At 38.0% G+C, this 18865-nt stretch overlaps 1 protein-coding gene across 7 annotated transcripts in view; it reads right to left on the bottom strand.

Moving 5' to 3' along the window:
* The window catches only part of LAMA2 (laminin subunit alpha 2), a 336534-nt gene that overhangs the window by 124146 nt on the left and 193523 nt on the right, over positions 1–18865 (bottom strand). For all 7 annotated transcript variants that reach the window (XM_084202390.1, XM_084202391.1, XM_084202392.1 and 4 more), the window contains exons 17-19: positions 12812–12939; positions 7994–8080; positions 1716–1927 (exon numbers count right to left, since the gene is read on the bottom strand). In XM_084202390.1, coding sequence (XP_084058516.1) covers positions 1716–1927; positions 7994–8080; positions 12812–12939 — 427 coding nt within the window. The remainder of the gene's footprint in view (positions 1–1715; positions 1928–7993; positions 8081–12811; positions 12940–18865) is intronic.

Below are 18865 nucleotides of genomic sequence, written 5' to 3'. Positions count from 1 at the left end.
CTGATATTGTTGCTGCAGGGCAAACTTCATGGAAGTCTGCAAAGGAAATAAAAAATCATATGCAAAGAAGAAAACCCACATGAAAGGCAGAGAGTAGATGAATACAAGGTAACTGCAAGCACAAGGATATGAATACATTAGGGGGCTCTCCTTATCAATGATATGAACAACAAAACTAAATCTCCTAATTCAACATTAAACATGCATTTCTTTTAAATATTTTTTTTTAGTTGTATGTTTTCCAAACTCTCCCCTTATGAAATCTCTTTCTCATGGACCTATCACTGCTGTGGAAATGGTCAAAGCACCAGTCATATTGATGACTCAAAAATAGTGACAAGGCACTGGAAGCTGTAATTTTTGATATACACTTCTTCTTAAATCACTTTACACACTTAACATTGTAACTTATATGACATCATTCATCATGGTCTGTTAACTTATGGAGAGACTACATAGGATTGTCCGATTTTTTTCTGGCATTGTGTAAAGTAGGTAGGGAAAGCATTTACATAGGTATGTCTTCAGGGTTATCTAGGACTTTGTGTACATCAGTGTTTATTGTCTTTAGCTGAGAAACTGGGTGATCTGCATCTTGTTAGCTCCCACAGACTCTCTGGAGGTCCAACATAACCTAGGATTTTCACTTTTAGAGTGCAAGTGGCTAATAGGGCAATTCCTGGAAATGGATGACAGTGCCTCAGTCTTCTCTGCTCACAATACATACTGCAGACACGGTCCCCATGTTCCCTCACACAGAGCAGTAAGACAATGCCCCAGCTCTTTTACTTGCATAATTTTATACTGCTATAACACCTTTGTACTCAGTAAGGTTGCTCTTGTCTCTATCATAATAGACCAAAGAGGAATAAATCCTTGTGACAGTGAAATAAAGTGCTCGGCTCTTTCAGGACAGTTTGTAACTTGTTTTATTCCACTTCTCAGAATGTGAAGGAAAAGTATGTGACGAATGTTTTTAAGTTAAAAGCACTTGTTCTGCATTCTGAATTGTGCCAGCAACAGCTCAGAGAGAGCCACTGCCTCCTATAGAAAGAAAAGCTCCTGTTCCTAACAAATTTTTCATCTCCACTGAATAATTTTTTGCAATCACTATGGTGAAAGATGTGCTGGGGCTGGTAGTTGAATAACATGCTGCCTCTCAGCTGAGAATTGGTAGCTTGCTGCCATGCCAGGTATCTTCCTCCAGAGCATTTTAGAAAAATTGTCTGGAGATTTTAGGGTCTGATTGGCAGGTGGGAGAATCCTGACCTGCAAGCAGCACCACCTCCCAACTTTTACTGAGGTTATATAAGTGGGAAACAGGTTACAAATGCTGCCAGAGCTGGACCCTGAAACTGAAACACCATTCCCTCCTTTCAATCTTACAAGAGAACAGGATTTTTCTGGGTAGCTTATAGCATTTTTAGTGAATACTTTACATTTATTTGAATTTATTTTCGGAGATCTGACATTTAGTATAACCTTTGCACCCATGCAATGCTCCATTGTTTTCTTCCCATGTCTGCTTCAACCAGAGCTTTTTTAATAAGTTTTTCTTCCTATTTAGTTTAAAGCCTCCCTTTCTAGATGCAGAGGATCATTATTAGAGCTGTATCATTCTCTTGCTCACACACACAGAGGCACAATCTTCCTCTCAGGAACAAAGTTATAAGACAGATCAATACTGTCAGGAGCTGTAAAAGTTCGTGACTTACGTTGACAGTTCCTTGCATGAAGAGCATCACCAAAATATCCATCAGCACACCTCTCACAATATTGGCCTGTTGTACCTGGCTTACATATCAGACAGGCACCAGACAAGCTGTCACAGCTGCCAGGAACAGAGAAGTCAAGGTTGTCATTACACTGGCATGGTTGGCATGATCCTCCTGGTACAAGAGGTTGTCCAAAATAGCCTTCTGCACACCTGTGGTAAAAGACAGTATCAGTTAGGGCCCTTAAATAATCCCCTCATTAGAAATATTTAATTCTGTTGCCTCCCTAATCACCAAAAATGATTTGATCTTCTCTCAGGTCTGTCTTAAGCATCTTTTTACTTTCTCTCTCCTTCTCCTTTTTTAACAACACTGTAGATACAGTACCAGTTGAAATCCTGCCAGTTCTGCTAGCAATTAGACTTCAGTGGGAGAAAAATCTTGTCACTGGCACTGAAGGTGACACAAAGCATAGCAAGAAATCTTAGTGGCACTCTGGAGGAAGGGGGGTTGGGCTAGATGACCTTGAAAGGTCCCTTCCAATCCAAACTATTCTATGACTCTCTGTTAGATATACTTTGTTTATTAGCGTATTATGTATCACTGCTCTGCACTCAGTCACCAGCAATCCTGATGATGTTTTTTTCCCTCTACCTTAAAAACTTCTTCAGTTTAGAAAAACACCTTTAGAATGTAATACAGACATTTGTTTACCTAAAAAGACCCATCCCCTGACTTAGACTTCCCCTGATCTACTGCATGGTGAGATTTGTTTAATTCATGGATTTCTAATCTCTCTGTATGGGCAATCTAACACAAAGATTGCTCATTAGCACAGGAACTATGCTGTTGCGTACTATAGCTTTCATATTTTAAGAGAATTGTTTGAAAATATCACATCCTTTCATGCCTTGCCCACCTGCAATTTTCTGTGTGTACCATGTAAAGCAGGTTAGTGAATCTGACCTAACATGAGTCTGTATTTAAAGCAAATTTTTACTAATGTCATAGCCCATTTCCTATTTATATTCTGCTTTCCCCTTCTGCTATATTTGCTCACACTTCATAGTAAGAGCAACTTGTAGACAGCGAAGAAAAAGAAAAGAAAAATTGCACAGCTCTGGCTAATGAATTTATTCATGTTCATCTCAGATGAACTCCAATTAGTATAAGGAAAACAGAAAGTACATTAAACACATCGCACAAAATAATTTTTCCTACTATTTTAAAGTCAGTTTGAATGCAGTTTTAAGGTACACAGATACCCTCTCTACTCTGTAGTAGTACTGGAGAGCATGGTTGAGGACAGATTTTTTTTGTATCATCGTAATGTGGGAATGCAGAGCTCCACTATGCTGTCACTCTTGTGTGCATCAAGTTCATCCTTTTCCTTCCTTCCAGAATATCTCATAATGCTTTTAGTTGGATCTTAAGCAAAGCTGTCTAAACATGTACTAAATATTATTCAGTATCATCAGCAAAGATCATAAAGATTATAAAAACTGGATAACTGAGAGCAGGGAGGAAAAAATAGTGGGAACTAATTGAGCAGTCTTTTGTAATTTTACACAAAATAGGATTTTTTTCCATTCTCTCAAGACATCCACGATGCAGCCCACAAACCAATAATATGTATAAACAGTCTAGTAGTTTGGATGCATGTAAGCACTCAGGACCATAAGTAAAATTTCCACAATCTAGCCCACTCCTGTAGCACAGTCATCTCTCAAAATTACCTCTTCATAGCAACAAGCCATCAAAATCTTGTCATTGGAATAATTCAGGTATTTTATTTTCAGAACCTGTCATAAAGGTAGCAATTTATTGTATTTCCTGCAAAGGTAGAGATAATTTTTTTCCTTGATGGAAGATATCTCAGCAACGACAAAAGACTAATTTTTAGCTTAACTTTCCCAAAATAAATCAGCTTTTTTCCAGTGACATTATCTCAGTTACAAAGGCTAAGAATGTATTTTAACATGTAACAATTAATTGACACGTTTTATCAAAACCAGAGAATATCTGGATAATTTATGCAGTTACCTTAATTTACCTAAAGTAGATTACATCTGAAGTCAACTCATGCTTTGCTAACATACTACTGGTGTGTTTGTCATAAATCTGTATCTCTTGGTCCTAATAATCTATTTGACTTAATGTGTGTTTATTTTCTTCTTTCACTGTCATTTAGGGGGTTATTTCTGTATTTGACAGCATTCACAGAAACCAAGCAGTTCACAGTAAGAATACTCCAAAGATTTATGTGAAACACACTGCTAATAATTTCCTCCTGTTAACAGCAGGAGACCTCCAAAACTCTTTGTATTCTCATCAGTTTACACTTCAATAATTAAAATTAGAAAAACCTGCTACCACATAGCCATATTTTACTTATGCAGATACATAATCTTGAATCCAACTGAAGATGATCCTGAAAGTAGGGGTAAACCAGTTAAAGCTGAAAAGAGAAATGTGTACGTGTATCTATGTAAATTCTTCCTCTTTTTCTACTACTTCTCCTGAACTTGCAGGGGAAGATTAAAAAAAAATCCACTTTGCTTAGTTCCATCTTTATTCCCTTAAGGACATTACTACTTCAGCTTTTTTTCTCAGGTTCAAAGCATTATCTATTTGGGAAGGTTTAGATTAAAAAACACCAGTAAGTATGCGGCATGGAAAATTGCTTTTATGCATTACACAAAAGACATGTAAAAAAATGACTTCTAACTACAACATAACACCTCTGAGATTAAAAAAAATAAACAGAAATAGGAGTAAAAGCAGCAAAAAAATTATATTTCTTTCTATTCTCAAATGCAGGTATGTATGTGAGTGACACTGCTTTTATTCAGCATAAGTGGTGCCAAAGACAAGGCTACTATCCAAAAATATGTGTATGAATGTGCACTGGGCCTGGTCAGTATGGAGTTAATATTCCTCATAGGAGTTTGTATGATGCTCTGTATATACACATATATGCACAGAAATGCAGGCCTATTTTATACATTTCTTTATATTTACTGGGGGAAAAAACCCTTGAGACAGAGTTAATTAAGCCTGCAAATCCAAACACTTTAAAGTCTGGAAATACTACTTTTACAGAGCCTTTGAAATTTATGTGCATTCAACCTGTGCACAAAATCAGGCAAAAGCCCTGTGGAGAAATGGCTTGTGAGCACGCAGTGAGATATCTTAACTCAGGTGCCCAGCACAGATGTTATTGTTGTGTGACCAACTATAAATCTTGCATTTTCTGATGTCAGAATGCCTACCTTTGCAAGCTGCAAACAATCCTGCGTAACACATTTGTTGTACCAAATCCCCTGAAATGTTTGACCCTTTTCCCATCAGTACTGCAACACAGGCTCGCTGCTCTGGCACGAGTGGAAGAATTATATTTACTACACTGAGCAGCAGTCTGAAGCCACAGTTCTCATGAGAGGCTGTGGCTGGTGGTGCTAGACTTCAAGAATGGGGGAGGCAGGGGCAAGGAAGGACGTGGGTCAGCTCACCCTTCTCCTCACATATAAGGGACACTGACCCTCCTTCTAGGAGGGAAAGGTCACTGGATCCATGCACATAAATCAGAGAGTCCTACAGGAAAGCCAGACTCTCACCTATTTTGCTTCTTTTCCCTATCAAGACTGTATTTGGGAAAGGGAAATCATCATCCTGTAAATGTGCTGGGCTAAAAAGACAACCTTTTGTGATTCTCATACATCCATTCTAAGAAGTTAAGAGAATGTCCAGCCTATTTCATACACCTTTGGAAAAGTGACCAGTGAGCAAAGGAAAGAAAATTTATGTCTAAATTTTTAGGGAAAAACATTATGTGGGAAAGCTGAGCTCTCTCTACAATTACAGATATATGATAACTCCCAACACAGTTTATATCTGCAATTATTTAGGTGGTGTTACGATCTGGACCCCTCAGAATATTGAGCAATTATGGCACCACTTTCCTGAGAGTTCCAGTGAGAGAAGTAGTAATTTTTTCTTGACATTTTACAAATCAGACAGATATATGTATCTCCCTAGGGGACAGAGGATATATTTTTAGGCCAAATAAGTACAGTGCTGCACACTCTCACTTCATGATACTTATTATGTCATGGTAATTTAGGATTGTTCAGCTAATGAATCACGTGGCTCAGATCACTTGTCACTTTCTAGTTGCTAAAATGAAAGAAAATTTCATGCAAACTCTCTCAGCAATTACACAACCACTGCTAATAGCAAAATGCAACATGCTTTCTCCTGATCGTTATTATTGACAGCCGCAGACATTTTAAAACAACTTGTTACAATTAAAAGCAAATAGTTCTGTGAGCTTTGGAATTAATGGCCTAATTTCCAGTGGATTTATATCTCACAGTTACAAGGCTAAGGGCTGATTATTTGCTGCAGGATGTTGCTACTCAGCAGGGAGTAATCCCTCAGGCTACAGCAGCACTTTTTCCTTGCCCTGTGAAAGTTTTCTTACGGGCAGAACATTTAGCAATCTCTCTTGTTCTCTCTCTATCTGTTTAATCAGGTGTGAGTTCACACAGTATTCAACCCCTTAGCTATGACATGTCCTGATTTATTAACCTCTATTCAGCCACCTCTTTTCATAAAACCTTCGGGAACAATTATCTTCTTTGAGCCCTCCTACCTTCTGCCAAATGTAGTTGAAATTGACCTACAACTGCAGATGACTTCGCAGGCGGCCAGAGAGACATGCACAAAAAGATCACAGTAGCCTCATTTCCTTAGGAGATCAGGCTAAAATCCAATTTAGCCATGTCCTACTGCATCTACAGCCTGTGCTCTACTCAGAAACAGCACTTGTTGCTAATGGAAGCTGTCAATGACCCCGCATTGACAAAATGCCACCAAAGTGCTCTTGATGTGATTTATTCCTGCCGTCATTAACTTCACAGCCCACTAGCTGAAAGAAGGTGATGACTTCCCAGACAGACAGGAAAAGACAGGCAGAAATAGCAGCAGCAGGAGCAGACTCGGTGATGATGGGTGGAAACAGGTGACAGCCTGCACTCTCACTTCAGGACAGATATAGCACAACAGGGGATTTAAAAGGAAATAGTTGTAAATTGGAAAGAGGGGACTATAGGGAGATTCACGGCGTATGGTCAGGTTTCTACTTTTCTGGTTGTCTCTTACCCTAGCTTTATTCCGACTTTTTCTCATCCCAGCCTGGATATTTTAAGGCTTTATTCAGAAGCCTTACCTTTTTTTAGAGTTTGCCTTGAAAAATCCGTCAAGCAGCTCATGCAAGTGCCAAATGGCAAGAGCCTACCAAGAAACACAAGGGCCATGTTCCCATGCCCCTTAACTGACTAGCTAGGTGTTACACAGTTCTCTGGCTCCCCAAGCCCCTCCTGAAAAGGTGTCATTGGCAGGGTCACAGGGGACTGAGATCACGCAGACAAAGCCAACTCTGATTCATCATGACCTCCAAAGAGCTAGCAGAGGTCCCTGGCACACTAACTGCTCTTGAAATCTGTTCCATCCATGTGAAATCCCAAGGGACCAAAGGCATGCAGACACCGTGGTGATATCCCTTGCCTGTGTGGTCTCACCTCCTGTGGAAGGGGGTTCCTGGGAGCTTAGCACTAGAACTCACACCAGCTCTTTGTTTCATTTAAATTCTCCACATGATCCTTTCAGCATAATGCATTTGTAAAGCTAGCAATAAGTGTAGGAAATACATATTGAACTTCTCTATGTATTTAACCAAGAAGAATTACCTTTTTTTGTCATTAAAGCCTAATTTTTTCTACTTGCTAAATAAAGACCACAACAGAAAATGAGAAGCAACAAATATGTAAAATATTCTTTTAAAAAACAATTAAAATCTACAAGTAACTTATTAGAAGAGCTGTATTTTTACTGCATATTAACTTCTGTAAGTGAAGCATCGGTAACTTACCATGTATTTGAATCACCATGTTCTAAACATTCAGATGACAAAAGAGACAAAAGGTTTATAAAAATCTCAGAAGAGTGACAGAAAAGCTAGAAGCAACTCTTTTAACAAAGACTCTTAGTTATCAGCAAATGCTTCTTGGAAACCTTACATTTTACCATAAAACAATGAAACAAGCATAAGAAAAACACAAATTCATGCATCCAATATCAGAGGAAAATGCACAGGAATTTTTTCAGTGAGTTTCAGAACAGGACTAGGGATGAGAAGGGGAGGTAATAAAAGGTAGAACAGCTCCTTGTCATCAATACTTTTGTTTCATATGACTCAAAGCATGGTGCCTGCTTACCTTTCACAGCGTGGTCCCACGTAGCCAGCTGGGCATTCATCACACATTAATCCACGATGTCGGTCAAAGTGACACGTTGGGCTGAAGCTGTGTTGTTGATATTGAGAAAGAAGAGGGACAAGGAAGAAATATAAAGAAAACATGGTTAGCAGCATAGCTCTCTTCCCACTTCAGAGATTGTTAATTTGCAAAACAGTGCCCAGGAAAAGTGATTCTGCTCTAGGACATGGGGCTTAAGTTCGACTCCAGCAAATTGAATTTGGAATGACTCTGCTATTTCTGCGACACTGAATATAGAGCAGCGGATGGCAGCATCCCAAAAGCCTGTTATTACGGGACCTGAGCCTGCCAGTGAGTGGTCTGGATACCATTAAAAAGGCAGGAATGTACAGCTGCTTGTTTGTGCCCCCGAGGGCCTGGCAAAACAATCTGTGCCATAATGTGGCCCCTATATAAATCTTTCTGAAGGACAACCGATTAAAAGCTCAGTTAACTTTGTGTATAGTCAGCTGTGAAAGGAACCCAGTGAACAAGAAAGGGGAGGGGCAAAATGGGAAATATCTGGTACAGCTTCCCAGAGAGTGTATTTGAGTTAATCGAGTGCCAATGACCTCAAGCAACAGGCCACACAGGCACGTTGAAGTTTAAGAATAGCTTGCAGACTAGAAAGCTTTACCTCTTTGCTATGCTCTAATTATTTTTGGCTGGTTTGGGGTTTTTTTCCTCCTTTTTTTTTTTTTATAAATATGGATACTGTTGCCATTTGCAAGCTCTGAATCTCAGTGCCTGTGTTTAACTCTGAACTGTGTTCCTTCACTGTCAGCATCTTGCTTTCCATAATCTTTCTCCCTTAACCCACTTTTCTGAAGAAACCTCCTGACACACTGAAAGATACTACACAGAAGAAGAGGCAATTTGTTCGTCTGTAATTCTGTAATGATTATTAGAGACAGAGACATATGAGCATCTTTATAAAGCCTCATCTAAATAATGGCAATCAATTCTGGTCAACTAAATAGAAAAAACAGAAAAAGGAAAAAAAAGAAATAAAAGACTGGGTGTAGATGCATAGCAGGATGACTATTCAAAGGGGGAAAACAAAGCACCTATGTGAAAAAAAATACTAAATTACCTATAATAACCTAGGAAAAGAGAATTTGAGAAGCAATAGAATTGCTCCAACAAAGACAGCAGAAGGAAGGTATATTCAAGGTAACAGTGCATGCTACAATAATAACAAATAGACATAATCCGACCTTGGATATATTAAAGGATATACCATGATAGCTTCTGGAAAGTAATAGGCCCAGGGAGGACAGAAAAGCTTAATTAGCATCATTTAATATGATTAGCTGCTGGTGACTGGATCTCACTTCTCAGGAGTCATCCATCCTGTGATCTGTCCTCAGTTATTCTTTATTCTATGTTATCCCACAAATATAAGAGACCATAAGAAAAACATGGGATGGTCAGGCCCAATAAATAAAGACAGGTGATGGGATTTTTCTCTTTCCAATAAGGACCATGTTTGTGTTATTTTGCAATGTCATTTACTTAATGATAGATTCACAAATGGATGAAGAGTCAGTTGAAGAAACAATAATTGTTCATTCTATTCTTTAATAGCAATGAAAGGACACATTATCATTGAATACAATCAGCAGCACCTGACTTACTTCAAATAAGTTCCTGCTTGTCATTCCCAACCTCACTCTTTCCAAGAGAAGAGCTTCATGGGAAACTTTGTAGAGATGCTATCACAGCCCATTATAGCATTGTACAAAATTGACTGTACCAAAGTTCCACAAAGAGCTCTGAATTTGACTGCATAAATTTTAAATACAATAATGATAATAATTGTACGGATGATGATGATAATAATAATAACGATAATGTACTTATTATTATTAAACAATAATAATGAACAGGAGAATTTCTATGTTTTAAGGGTTATGCTCAGACCTTGCCTCCTTGATTCTTTCTGTGACTTAATAGTTGGACCACATTTCAACAATTGACATTAAAATATTGAGAAATACCCATCTGAGTGCTGTAAAGGAAATATATGATAGCAGGCTGAGAAGAGTTTCTCTTCCTGATTATTGAGAATCTCATTACTCACTAGTGCTAAACACTAATGAACTGTGAGTATTGATTTGTCAAAACAAGCTTCAAAAAATAGTAGTTGCCCTCTTGATTTATCATTGCTCTTTAAGGTTTTCCTATATGGCATCAATACTAATATGAGTCAGTACACAGGACAAGTATGAATATACAGTATGGGGATGCATGTGATAAGTCTGTGCTGGGAGACAGGGCATCCTAAAAGCTTCCTAGTGTGTTATAGAAAATGTCCCCTGACAATATGTTTGTGATTTTATCTAATTCTCCAAGAAAAAATTAAAATTCTGAGACCAACCCAAATTCTCAGTTCATGCACTATGAATTTACTCCTGACCTTCCCAGGCTGGGAGATCTTCTATCTCCCATTTCCAGTGATAAAGAATTCCTGCCAAAGTCTTTACTACATATATTAAATTTATGCCTACATCAAGAGACGAGCAGTAATTATCCCAAACATCTATTTGTTAGAAATTATGGGGAAAAAATTTTCCTTTGAAACTGCTTGAGGACTAAGAATGTTAGAAAAGTTTCTAAGAGTGGTATGTTTACAAGAACACATAGGACAAAGGAGTCATGTTCATTCCATAGACCATTTATAACATAGGTATTGATTTAATCTACATCACATAAGCAAATATATGAAGAGATATGCAAAAAGAAGAAAATACAACCTAGGATATAGGAAACAAGCTCAGACAACTTAATTTTAGTTTCCTGATATGGCCAAGTGCTCTTTTCTGACATATGGCAAGCCATTTATGACTGCTGTGCTTCAGAAGGCACATGATTGGCTTCAGTGACTGCATATGGAAACTCCTGCCATTAGGAAACAGGAAAGGGAATTAGCAGCAGCTAATCCACTGAAGTCAATGACAGAACAACACAATCACCGCATCATTTCTACAACTGTTAGAACACTTCTCCACTTTATGTGGCATTACAAAGGTGCTGTGAGAAGAGTGAAGGGAACCATGATACACATCACGAATAAATGAGACTCTGCTATGAAATACAAAACTTATTTCTTAATAGAAATACATCTCACAGGCTCATTACATGGACAATATTCTCTGTGCAGTGGGAACTTAGTATTAAGCTTAGAAACCTACAAATATCCTGTCATATCATGTTAGGAATTAAATACTTCAGGAATTAAAATCTATACACAGCTATTTATTATAAATTGAACATACAATTAGTCACTTGTTCAGTTATTCAGAAAGAACATGACATATCCTACATTTGTACAGTGACGTGAACTTGGTAAAAGTTTGTTTTTCACATGAAGGTATCTGAATTGTTTGAAAATATTATCCCTAGAACAACAAAATCATTGGGAACTAAGTAAGAAAGCAAAGAAGTCTTTAAATAGCATTCAGATAACATATTAAATCTTTAAACCTCTTTTTTCCTCATAAGCAAATTTAATAATTGGTTTAGACTGTAAAATCAGGAGAGCTTGAACCTTACAGCGAGTTCTACAAAGCTAAACTTTGTAGACTTCAGGACTCACACAGTTTCACAGTTCAAAGAACACTTATATTGTTTTTGTTCTGTACTTATTATATTTTTCAAGAAAACTAAATATTAGAAAGGGGACTGCTAACTTCACAAAAGGAAAGTAAAGCACCCAGAACTACGATGACTGTGTAATGGAGGTCTCCAGGCATTTTGCCAATCATAACCTAAATTCAATCTATTTGACTTGGTTTGTTGCACATCTGTGCAAGACAGAAATGTGAGAGTGTTTTTCCTTCTTTGTCAGCACAGTGTTCTCAAACAAGAGAAAGATAATTGACTACTGAGGCAAGGAAATACCAAGTAATGAGAATGTCAGAGGAACCATGCCTGAGCAGCAGATATAATAAACCCATATATATGTATCTAATAAAACCAACTCAAGAGCTGTGTTAACAGGAAGACAGGCTCCCATTCTACAATCCCCTGGAATTTCCGTCATAAGGGCTTAGACTATTCCTGCTCTGATCAGTGCAATTTTAATAGCTTGCAATGCCACAGACAAGATTCAGAACAGTTTTATTCAGGTACATAATGTAAAAGGCTTTTGCTACTATTATTTTCCAGGTACTGCCTGTGACAAAACCAATGAAAAAATGTTCAAGCCACTTTGTCTATTTATTAAGTTAAGCAATGGAGTAGCATAGACAAGCTTTTGTAATGAAGGAAACTTTGGTTTTTAGATCAGAATTTTGAATAACTTTTCACTTGTATTTTTATTTAATAAAAGAAATTTACAGTATTTTTTCTGAGATATGCTGACAAAATATTTTCACTTACAAGATCTAAGGATGAATTCAAATTCCAAACAAATCACATTATGTAGACTAAGAGAAAAGGAAAAGTAAAAGCAGAAAAAATTCACATGTCAAATCTGCCAATTCAGCTTTAAAACTAGAAAAAAACTACACTTAAGGAGGACAGAAAAGCAAATGCTAGTCATTAATTTGAAAAGCAATCATCCAAATTCTGTGTTTTCTTTTTGCCTTAGTCTCATCCAGCTTTTGTTTTTATCTGCCTACTCTGTACAACTGTAAAAACAAAAGTTTATATTGCAGAATATATTATATGATTGAAAGAAAAAAAAATCTCAAGCTTACCTGTAAAAATATAAATTAAGAAATAATGCAATTTACTAAGGGGAAAAGTGCAATATGCAATAAAGGCACAACTTACTTGTTAGAAGGTATATTTAGGGGGCAAGCACACAACTGACAATCTTCAGCTGTCCCTTTAGTTGCATCACCATAGAAGCCAGGCAGGCATCTATCACAATATGAACCACCTGTGTTGTGTTTGCAGTCCTAAAGAGAAGATGTAAGTAAAAATTGACAATTAGACAACTTTTATGGAAACATAAACTTCCATAGGTATAAGGTCTGCAACATTTATCCTTATTTTCTTCTGCTTGTTGAGAAACAGTTCTACAGGTTAGCTGTCAAAATCAGAGCTTCATATGTCCTTGTGGATAACTTTCTTCCATGTGAAACAAAAAGAATATTTGACAGAAAACCTTTAACTTTACACCACACAACAGCTGTATTATTGTTTTAGCTTGCTAAAACCAACTTTCAAAGCAGCATAAGACGGGTTTAGTACTGCAGTCTTGCAACAGGCCATATTTTGTGACAAACTGGTTTCAGATGTTGACTCCAAAATTACAGCCCAGATGATATAATTTATAAAAATGAATTATTACTTTTGACATGTATGAGCATTAGTTCATTTTACGATGTATAGGGCTAGCAGTATTTGTAAACTGCAGCAAAGCCTGAATTACTTGATTTTTATTTGCTAGAATAGAATCCAGCCTCTATTTCATGAGTAGAAGGAAGGACAAGTATACCATGTATAGGGTGCTACCCAACACTTTGTGTTCATCTATGTGACTGCATAATAGGAGAGAAATTAAGCTGAGCATATGAAACATGTAGTACAAAAATGGCAGTACTAAATTTGCATTTTTGTATATTGCTTTTGGCTGATCTCAAATTAAGCAATCTTTTAGTAGAATGGAAATCAGTCTGTGAGAAAAAGCTTCTCATGATGACTGGTAAGAACCAAGTTTTAAAGAGTAATTACCCTTTCTATTCTTTTTCCCTCTCAACATATAGGATTTAGAAACTCTATGTAATTTCACAGAATCCATAATAGATTCAGAAAAATTACTTTTCTGGCTTAATCTGTTTCCTTTCTTCACCCCACATTACTAGAACACCACAGTATTCCTTTCACTGCTATTTCACACAAGATACCCAAGTGTAGCCCCTTCACAATGCAGAAACTGAGAAAGCAGATGGAATGATTTTGGGTGCTAAATGTGATATTGATGTGCTTGGTATGGACTGAAAAAAGGATTAAAAGAGCATATGTCAACTTCAAAAGGCCAAAATGAAAGCCATGAGAGAGATTTTTGTCAATAGGGTGTGTTCTGCTGTGTTTTAGACTATGGGCCAGATCAAATCTAGAATGTTTCATACAAACTGCAGCTTGAGAACTCTGAAGGTTTGTTTTCATTTGGGTTTTTATTTATTTTGGGGGATTTTTTTGTTTGTTTTGGTTTATTTTTTTTTTTAAGTGTGGGTGCATTCAAATTTAAGATTTAATTTATAATTTTTTTTAGGAACACTTTAAAATTGTTTTATCATTTTAGTAAGTCATGCATATGGTACTGATTGCTATTTAACAGCCTTACTGTCTGGAAGACATAATTTATCCTCAATAAGGAAACAGACAATATTCTAAGGAACCCTGATTCCTTCCTCACAGCTTTCCAGGATTGCAATGATTTCTACAAAGCTTTTTTGCACTGTGCTCTGCACCTGGACAGCTGAAATAGCACAATATCCTTTTTAGGCATGCAGGCACTGGTGTCAAAAGCACTTGCCTTCAGAAATACTGTTTGTTGTTTTAAAGGATGCTTTCTTATTGCTAGTGCATACAATCAGCATATATTTGAAATGAAAGCCTCAATCACAATACTGTATTTAAACATAATTTGGAGATTGTTAGCTAATACCAAATTATTTAAGCACTTAATCAATTAAAATTACGGCTTTGGAATGGCCAGCTGGGTAAAAATCAACTTCCATAAGTTAACTAATCCATTTGATTGGTATTTCAAGCATTGACATTCAAAAAGAATGTACCAGCCGTACCAAAAAAGTAGCCAGGAACAATATGCTTTTTAAAGAAGATGTGACAAAAATAATTTAAGTGTTTCAAAAGAAAAATCCTCTGCAATTCAACTTTTTAAAGACATCATGTCAAATTATTTGTACTTTTTCAGAAAAATAATGGATCCTTCTTTTGTGATAAGTTTAGCTTTAAATATCCTCAGACATATCTTCACGTTTTTGAAGAATATGAACAGTTTATATGTCAAGGATGTTATTAAAGTGAGAGGAGCTAATACACTACTTTAAAGCTTCACATCTCTTGCTGAGTGGTATTTGCAGGTTCTGGTTTTTTTTAAAGTAAAACACCTGAAACCTTCCATTTTGTAGGAAAACATTTCTTGTTACAAAGACATAACCACCTTCACTTTGATGAAGTATTTTCTGGCACTTTAACATCAGCCATTTCCATGTACTGTGTCTAGTCCTACTCAATTCAGACCCCTGTGTCTAACTCCTCACAATTGCAGAATGACAGACCATCCACAGCTGGTAGGATCATCGAGTCCAACTCCTGTCCCTGTGCAGGACTGCCCAGGAGTCACACCACGTGCCTGAGAGCATTGTCCAAACACCTCCCGAGCTCTGTCAAGGCTGCTGTGACCACTGCTCTGGGGAGCCTGTTCCAGTGCCCAACCACCCTCTGGGTGAAGAATCTTTTTCTAATATCCACTTTAAACCTCTCCTGACACAAGTCCAATCCACTCATTCAAGTCCTGTCACTGGTCACCACAGAGAAGAGATCAGTGCCTGTCCCTCCTCTTCCCCTGATGAGGAAGTTGTACCTGCAGTGAGGTGTCCCCTCACTCTCCTTAGGACTGAACAGATCAAGTGACTTCAGCCACTCATCATATGGCTTCACCTCAAGGCCCTTCACCATCCTCATGGCCCACATTTGATCACTCTCTTATGTCTTTCTTATGTCATGGCACCCCAAACTACACACAATATTCAAGGTGAGGCTGTCTCAGTGCAGAGCAGAGCGGGACAATCCCCTCCCTTGCCATTCTGATGTCCCCCCACTCACTACAACCCTCTGTGCCCAACCCATGAGCCAGCTGTTCTCCATTGCCTGATGTGTTTATCCAGCTGTGCACCAGACATTTTGTCAAGGAGGATCCTTTGAGTGATGTTATGAAAAGCTTTACTGAAATCCAGAAAGATTTCAACTGGCTGCCCTTGATCACCTAAGTGGGTTACCTTGTCATAAAAGAAAATTAAATTTGATAAGCCAGATTCTCCCCTCATGAGGCCATTCAGGCTGTGGTCGATGACTGCACCATCCTCCAGGTGTTTTTCAACACCTCCCAGAAAAATTTTCTCCATAATTTTACCGTACACTGAAATGAGATTGACAGGCCTACAGTTTCCATGCCATCCTTCTCAACCTTTTGAAAATTCAAATGTTAGCCAGCTTCCTCTCAACTAGGGTCTTTCCAAATTTCCAAGGCTGTTCAAAAACGATTGAGAGAGGCCTCAGGATGACATCAGCCAGCTCTTGGAGTATTCTTGGATGAATCCCATCAGACACCATAGACTTACATGGATCCAGTAGAGGCTGCACTAGCTCAGGGTAAGCTGAGAGTTTATCATGCTCACAGCCATGGTCCCAGCTCAAGGCACTGGGATCTCTTTAGCCCATCATCAATGCTGAAGACAAAGGCAAAGAAAGAATGAAACATCTCTGCCTTGCCTATATTCCTGTTAGTGAGGGGACCATCTTCACCCTGTAGTGGGCAAAGGCTATTTCTGCACTACCCCTTGCTATTAACTTATTAAAAACACCTTTATTATTGCCCCCCCTATTTCCATCCAGCTTCAAGTCCAGCTGAGCTTTGACCACATCATATTTTCCCCTAAAGAGGCAAGCAGCATTTCTGTATTCCCCCCACATCACCTGACCCTGCTTCCATTGCATCCACCTTCCTTTTTTGCCTTATCTCCAAAAGAAGATCCCTGCTCAGCCAAGCCAGCCTTCTGCCTGTTTGACTTCTGACATTTTGGAATTGCCTGCTCCCATGCCCTTAGGAGGCAGTGCTTAGAAAGTGATTAGTACTGATGGTCCCCAGCATTTTCAAAAGCAATGAATTTATTTTTAAGTCTAAAAACAGACAAAAAAAGAGAACCCCACATATATAGGACTAAAATCTGAGCATGCCATACTGTGTATGTTAGTTTATCTGAGAAATAATGATCCTGTGTATCCTGTGCTTTTCTCCCTGAGCCAGTTTGGACCTTACAGGACAAAGAACAAGGATTATGTAGTACATAGATGTGACCTGATCTGCCTGTTCTCTTTAGTGATGCATTAAACTTCTTGCTAATCTGCCACATTTACAGATCAGTACTGTAAGTACTGAAGTAGACAAGTCCTTCTAAAAATATTATCAACCCTCATGAAAGATTTGTGATTTCTTGATATCAATTGGCTGAATCTCAGTTTGAAACTTGCCAAATATACAGCAATGGTTTTGAACATCATCTGGTATGAGCAATGTCTAATTATACTCAGATAATTTCTTTAAAGCATGCTTAAGCCTCTCATGTCTTAATTTCATGTTCATAGGAAAACTGCACAGGTCTATTTCATGTCATGAAACTGAGTATAAAATACATCATGATCAACTTCTCTAACCTGCTCAGTACATATCTGCTTTCTTTTAATTCCCATGGAAATAGAGGCTGTTCCAACACATTGAGGTAGTGGTTTGGTAAAATCCATGGGGTTTTTTCACAGATCCTTAGACTTTGTGGCCAGGAACAATTTTATGTCCAAATACTTATGTTTTCAATTCCAAAATCATTTCAATACAATGATTTATGTTGTATCTCACACTATTTTGAATGCATGAATTTTCTGTATCTCTTTTACCTCTGAACATCTTTAAACTTCAGTTAGACAACTCTGTGCAATTAAAACTGTGGGATTAATTTTTGTCCAGAAATTTATGTATGACTCAGACCTTGTTGCCTACAAATTTCCTTGCTGATGTCCTAGAGAGTGTTTTCCACCGTTTCCTACTGAGCCAGATCTCCCTTTTTCGAAGAAACCAAATGAACTTTACGCCCAATACCAGGGAACCCTAAATTCACACTGAAAACCGCTCCAACATATGCAGCTGAGTGTATATGAACATGGAAAGAAACATTTAGAATAGAATGTTAGTGATGAAAATAAAACCTTACACAGGGCTTATGACAGAGTCCAAGATAGCACATTTGGCATGCTGCTGCCCTTCCTCAGGGTACCTGTCACACACACAGCCAGGGAGGCTGTTAAAGCCAGCTAAAGAAAGTAAGTCTGGGTGCCTATTTTAGTATATTCCTGAACTGTCTAGACCAGACAATGGTATTCTGCCTTTGGAAGCACAAATAAGCTCTTCCAGCATTCTCAAACCACCATAATGTCAAGGTAAACAGACAATTCCCTTTCCTGGTGTAACAATACAAATGTAATCAGGAGGTTGCAGAGGCTTTACCCATCCTCACTTGAGCGAGAGCCTGTACTGCATTTAGCTAGGACATATAATTTTGTTATGGTGGATATGAAGATGGGTAAAGACATTTTGTTGCTCTGGTGACAAACACTGTCTCAAGCACTGACACCAGCCTCATTCTACATGGTGTATGCTGTTTATACACAGAGGAACACAATATGAAAAGGATGCCACTGGGGACAGCCCACTTAGGGCAATTTGACTGTATCTTTGGGGCTTACTACTTTTTCTGGGCTTACTAACAGGAACAGAGTATCCTGCAATGAATGGAACACCTTGAAATGTACTTGCTTTTTGCAAGGTTTAGGTTTAACCAACCTACTAAAGCTACTGTAAATGTGTGTGTGTAATAGTACAAAAGAAGATTTCTGAATGTTCCAAATTGCCCTATGTACCAAAGCAGTTATGTATATCACAATGGTAACGAGAACGAGGTATTGTGCAGCTCTCTGTGGCTGCTCTGGGGATCAAAGGGCTTTGCAGGTTACTGCAAGATATACGTTAAAATGAGCTTTTTATACAGGCCTGTGTCAAAGCAGATGATTTGAGCTTTTATC

The sequence above is a fragment of the Fringilla coelebs genome, assembly GCF_963513975.1.
Source record: "Fringilla coelebs genome assembly, chromosome: 3".
NCBI lineage: Eukaryota > Metazoa > Chordata > Aves > Passeriformes > Fringillidae > Fringilla > Fringilla coelebs.
This window is presented reverse-complemented; position numbering and strand designations above follow the sequence as displayed.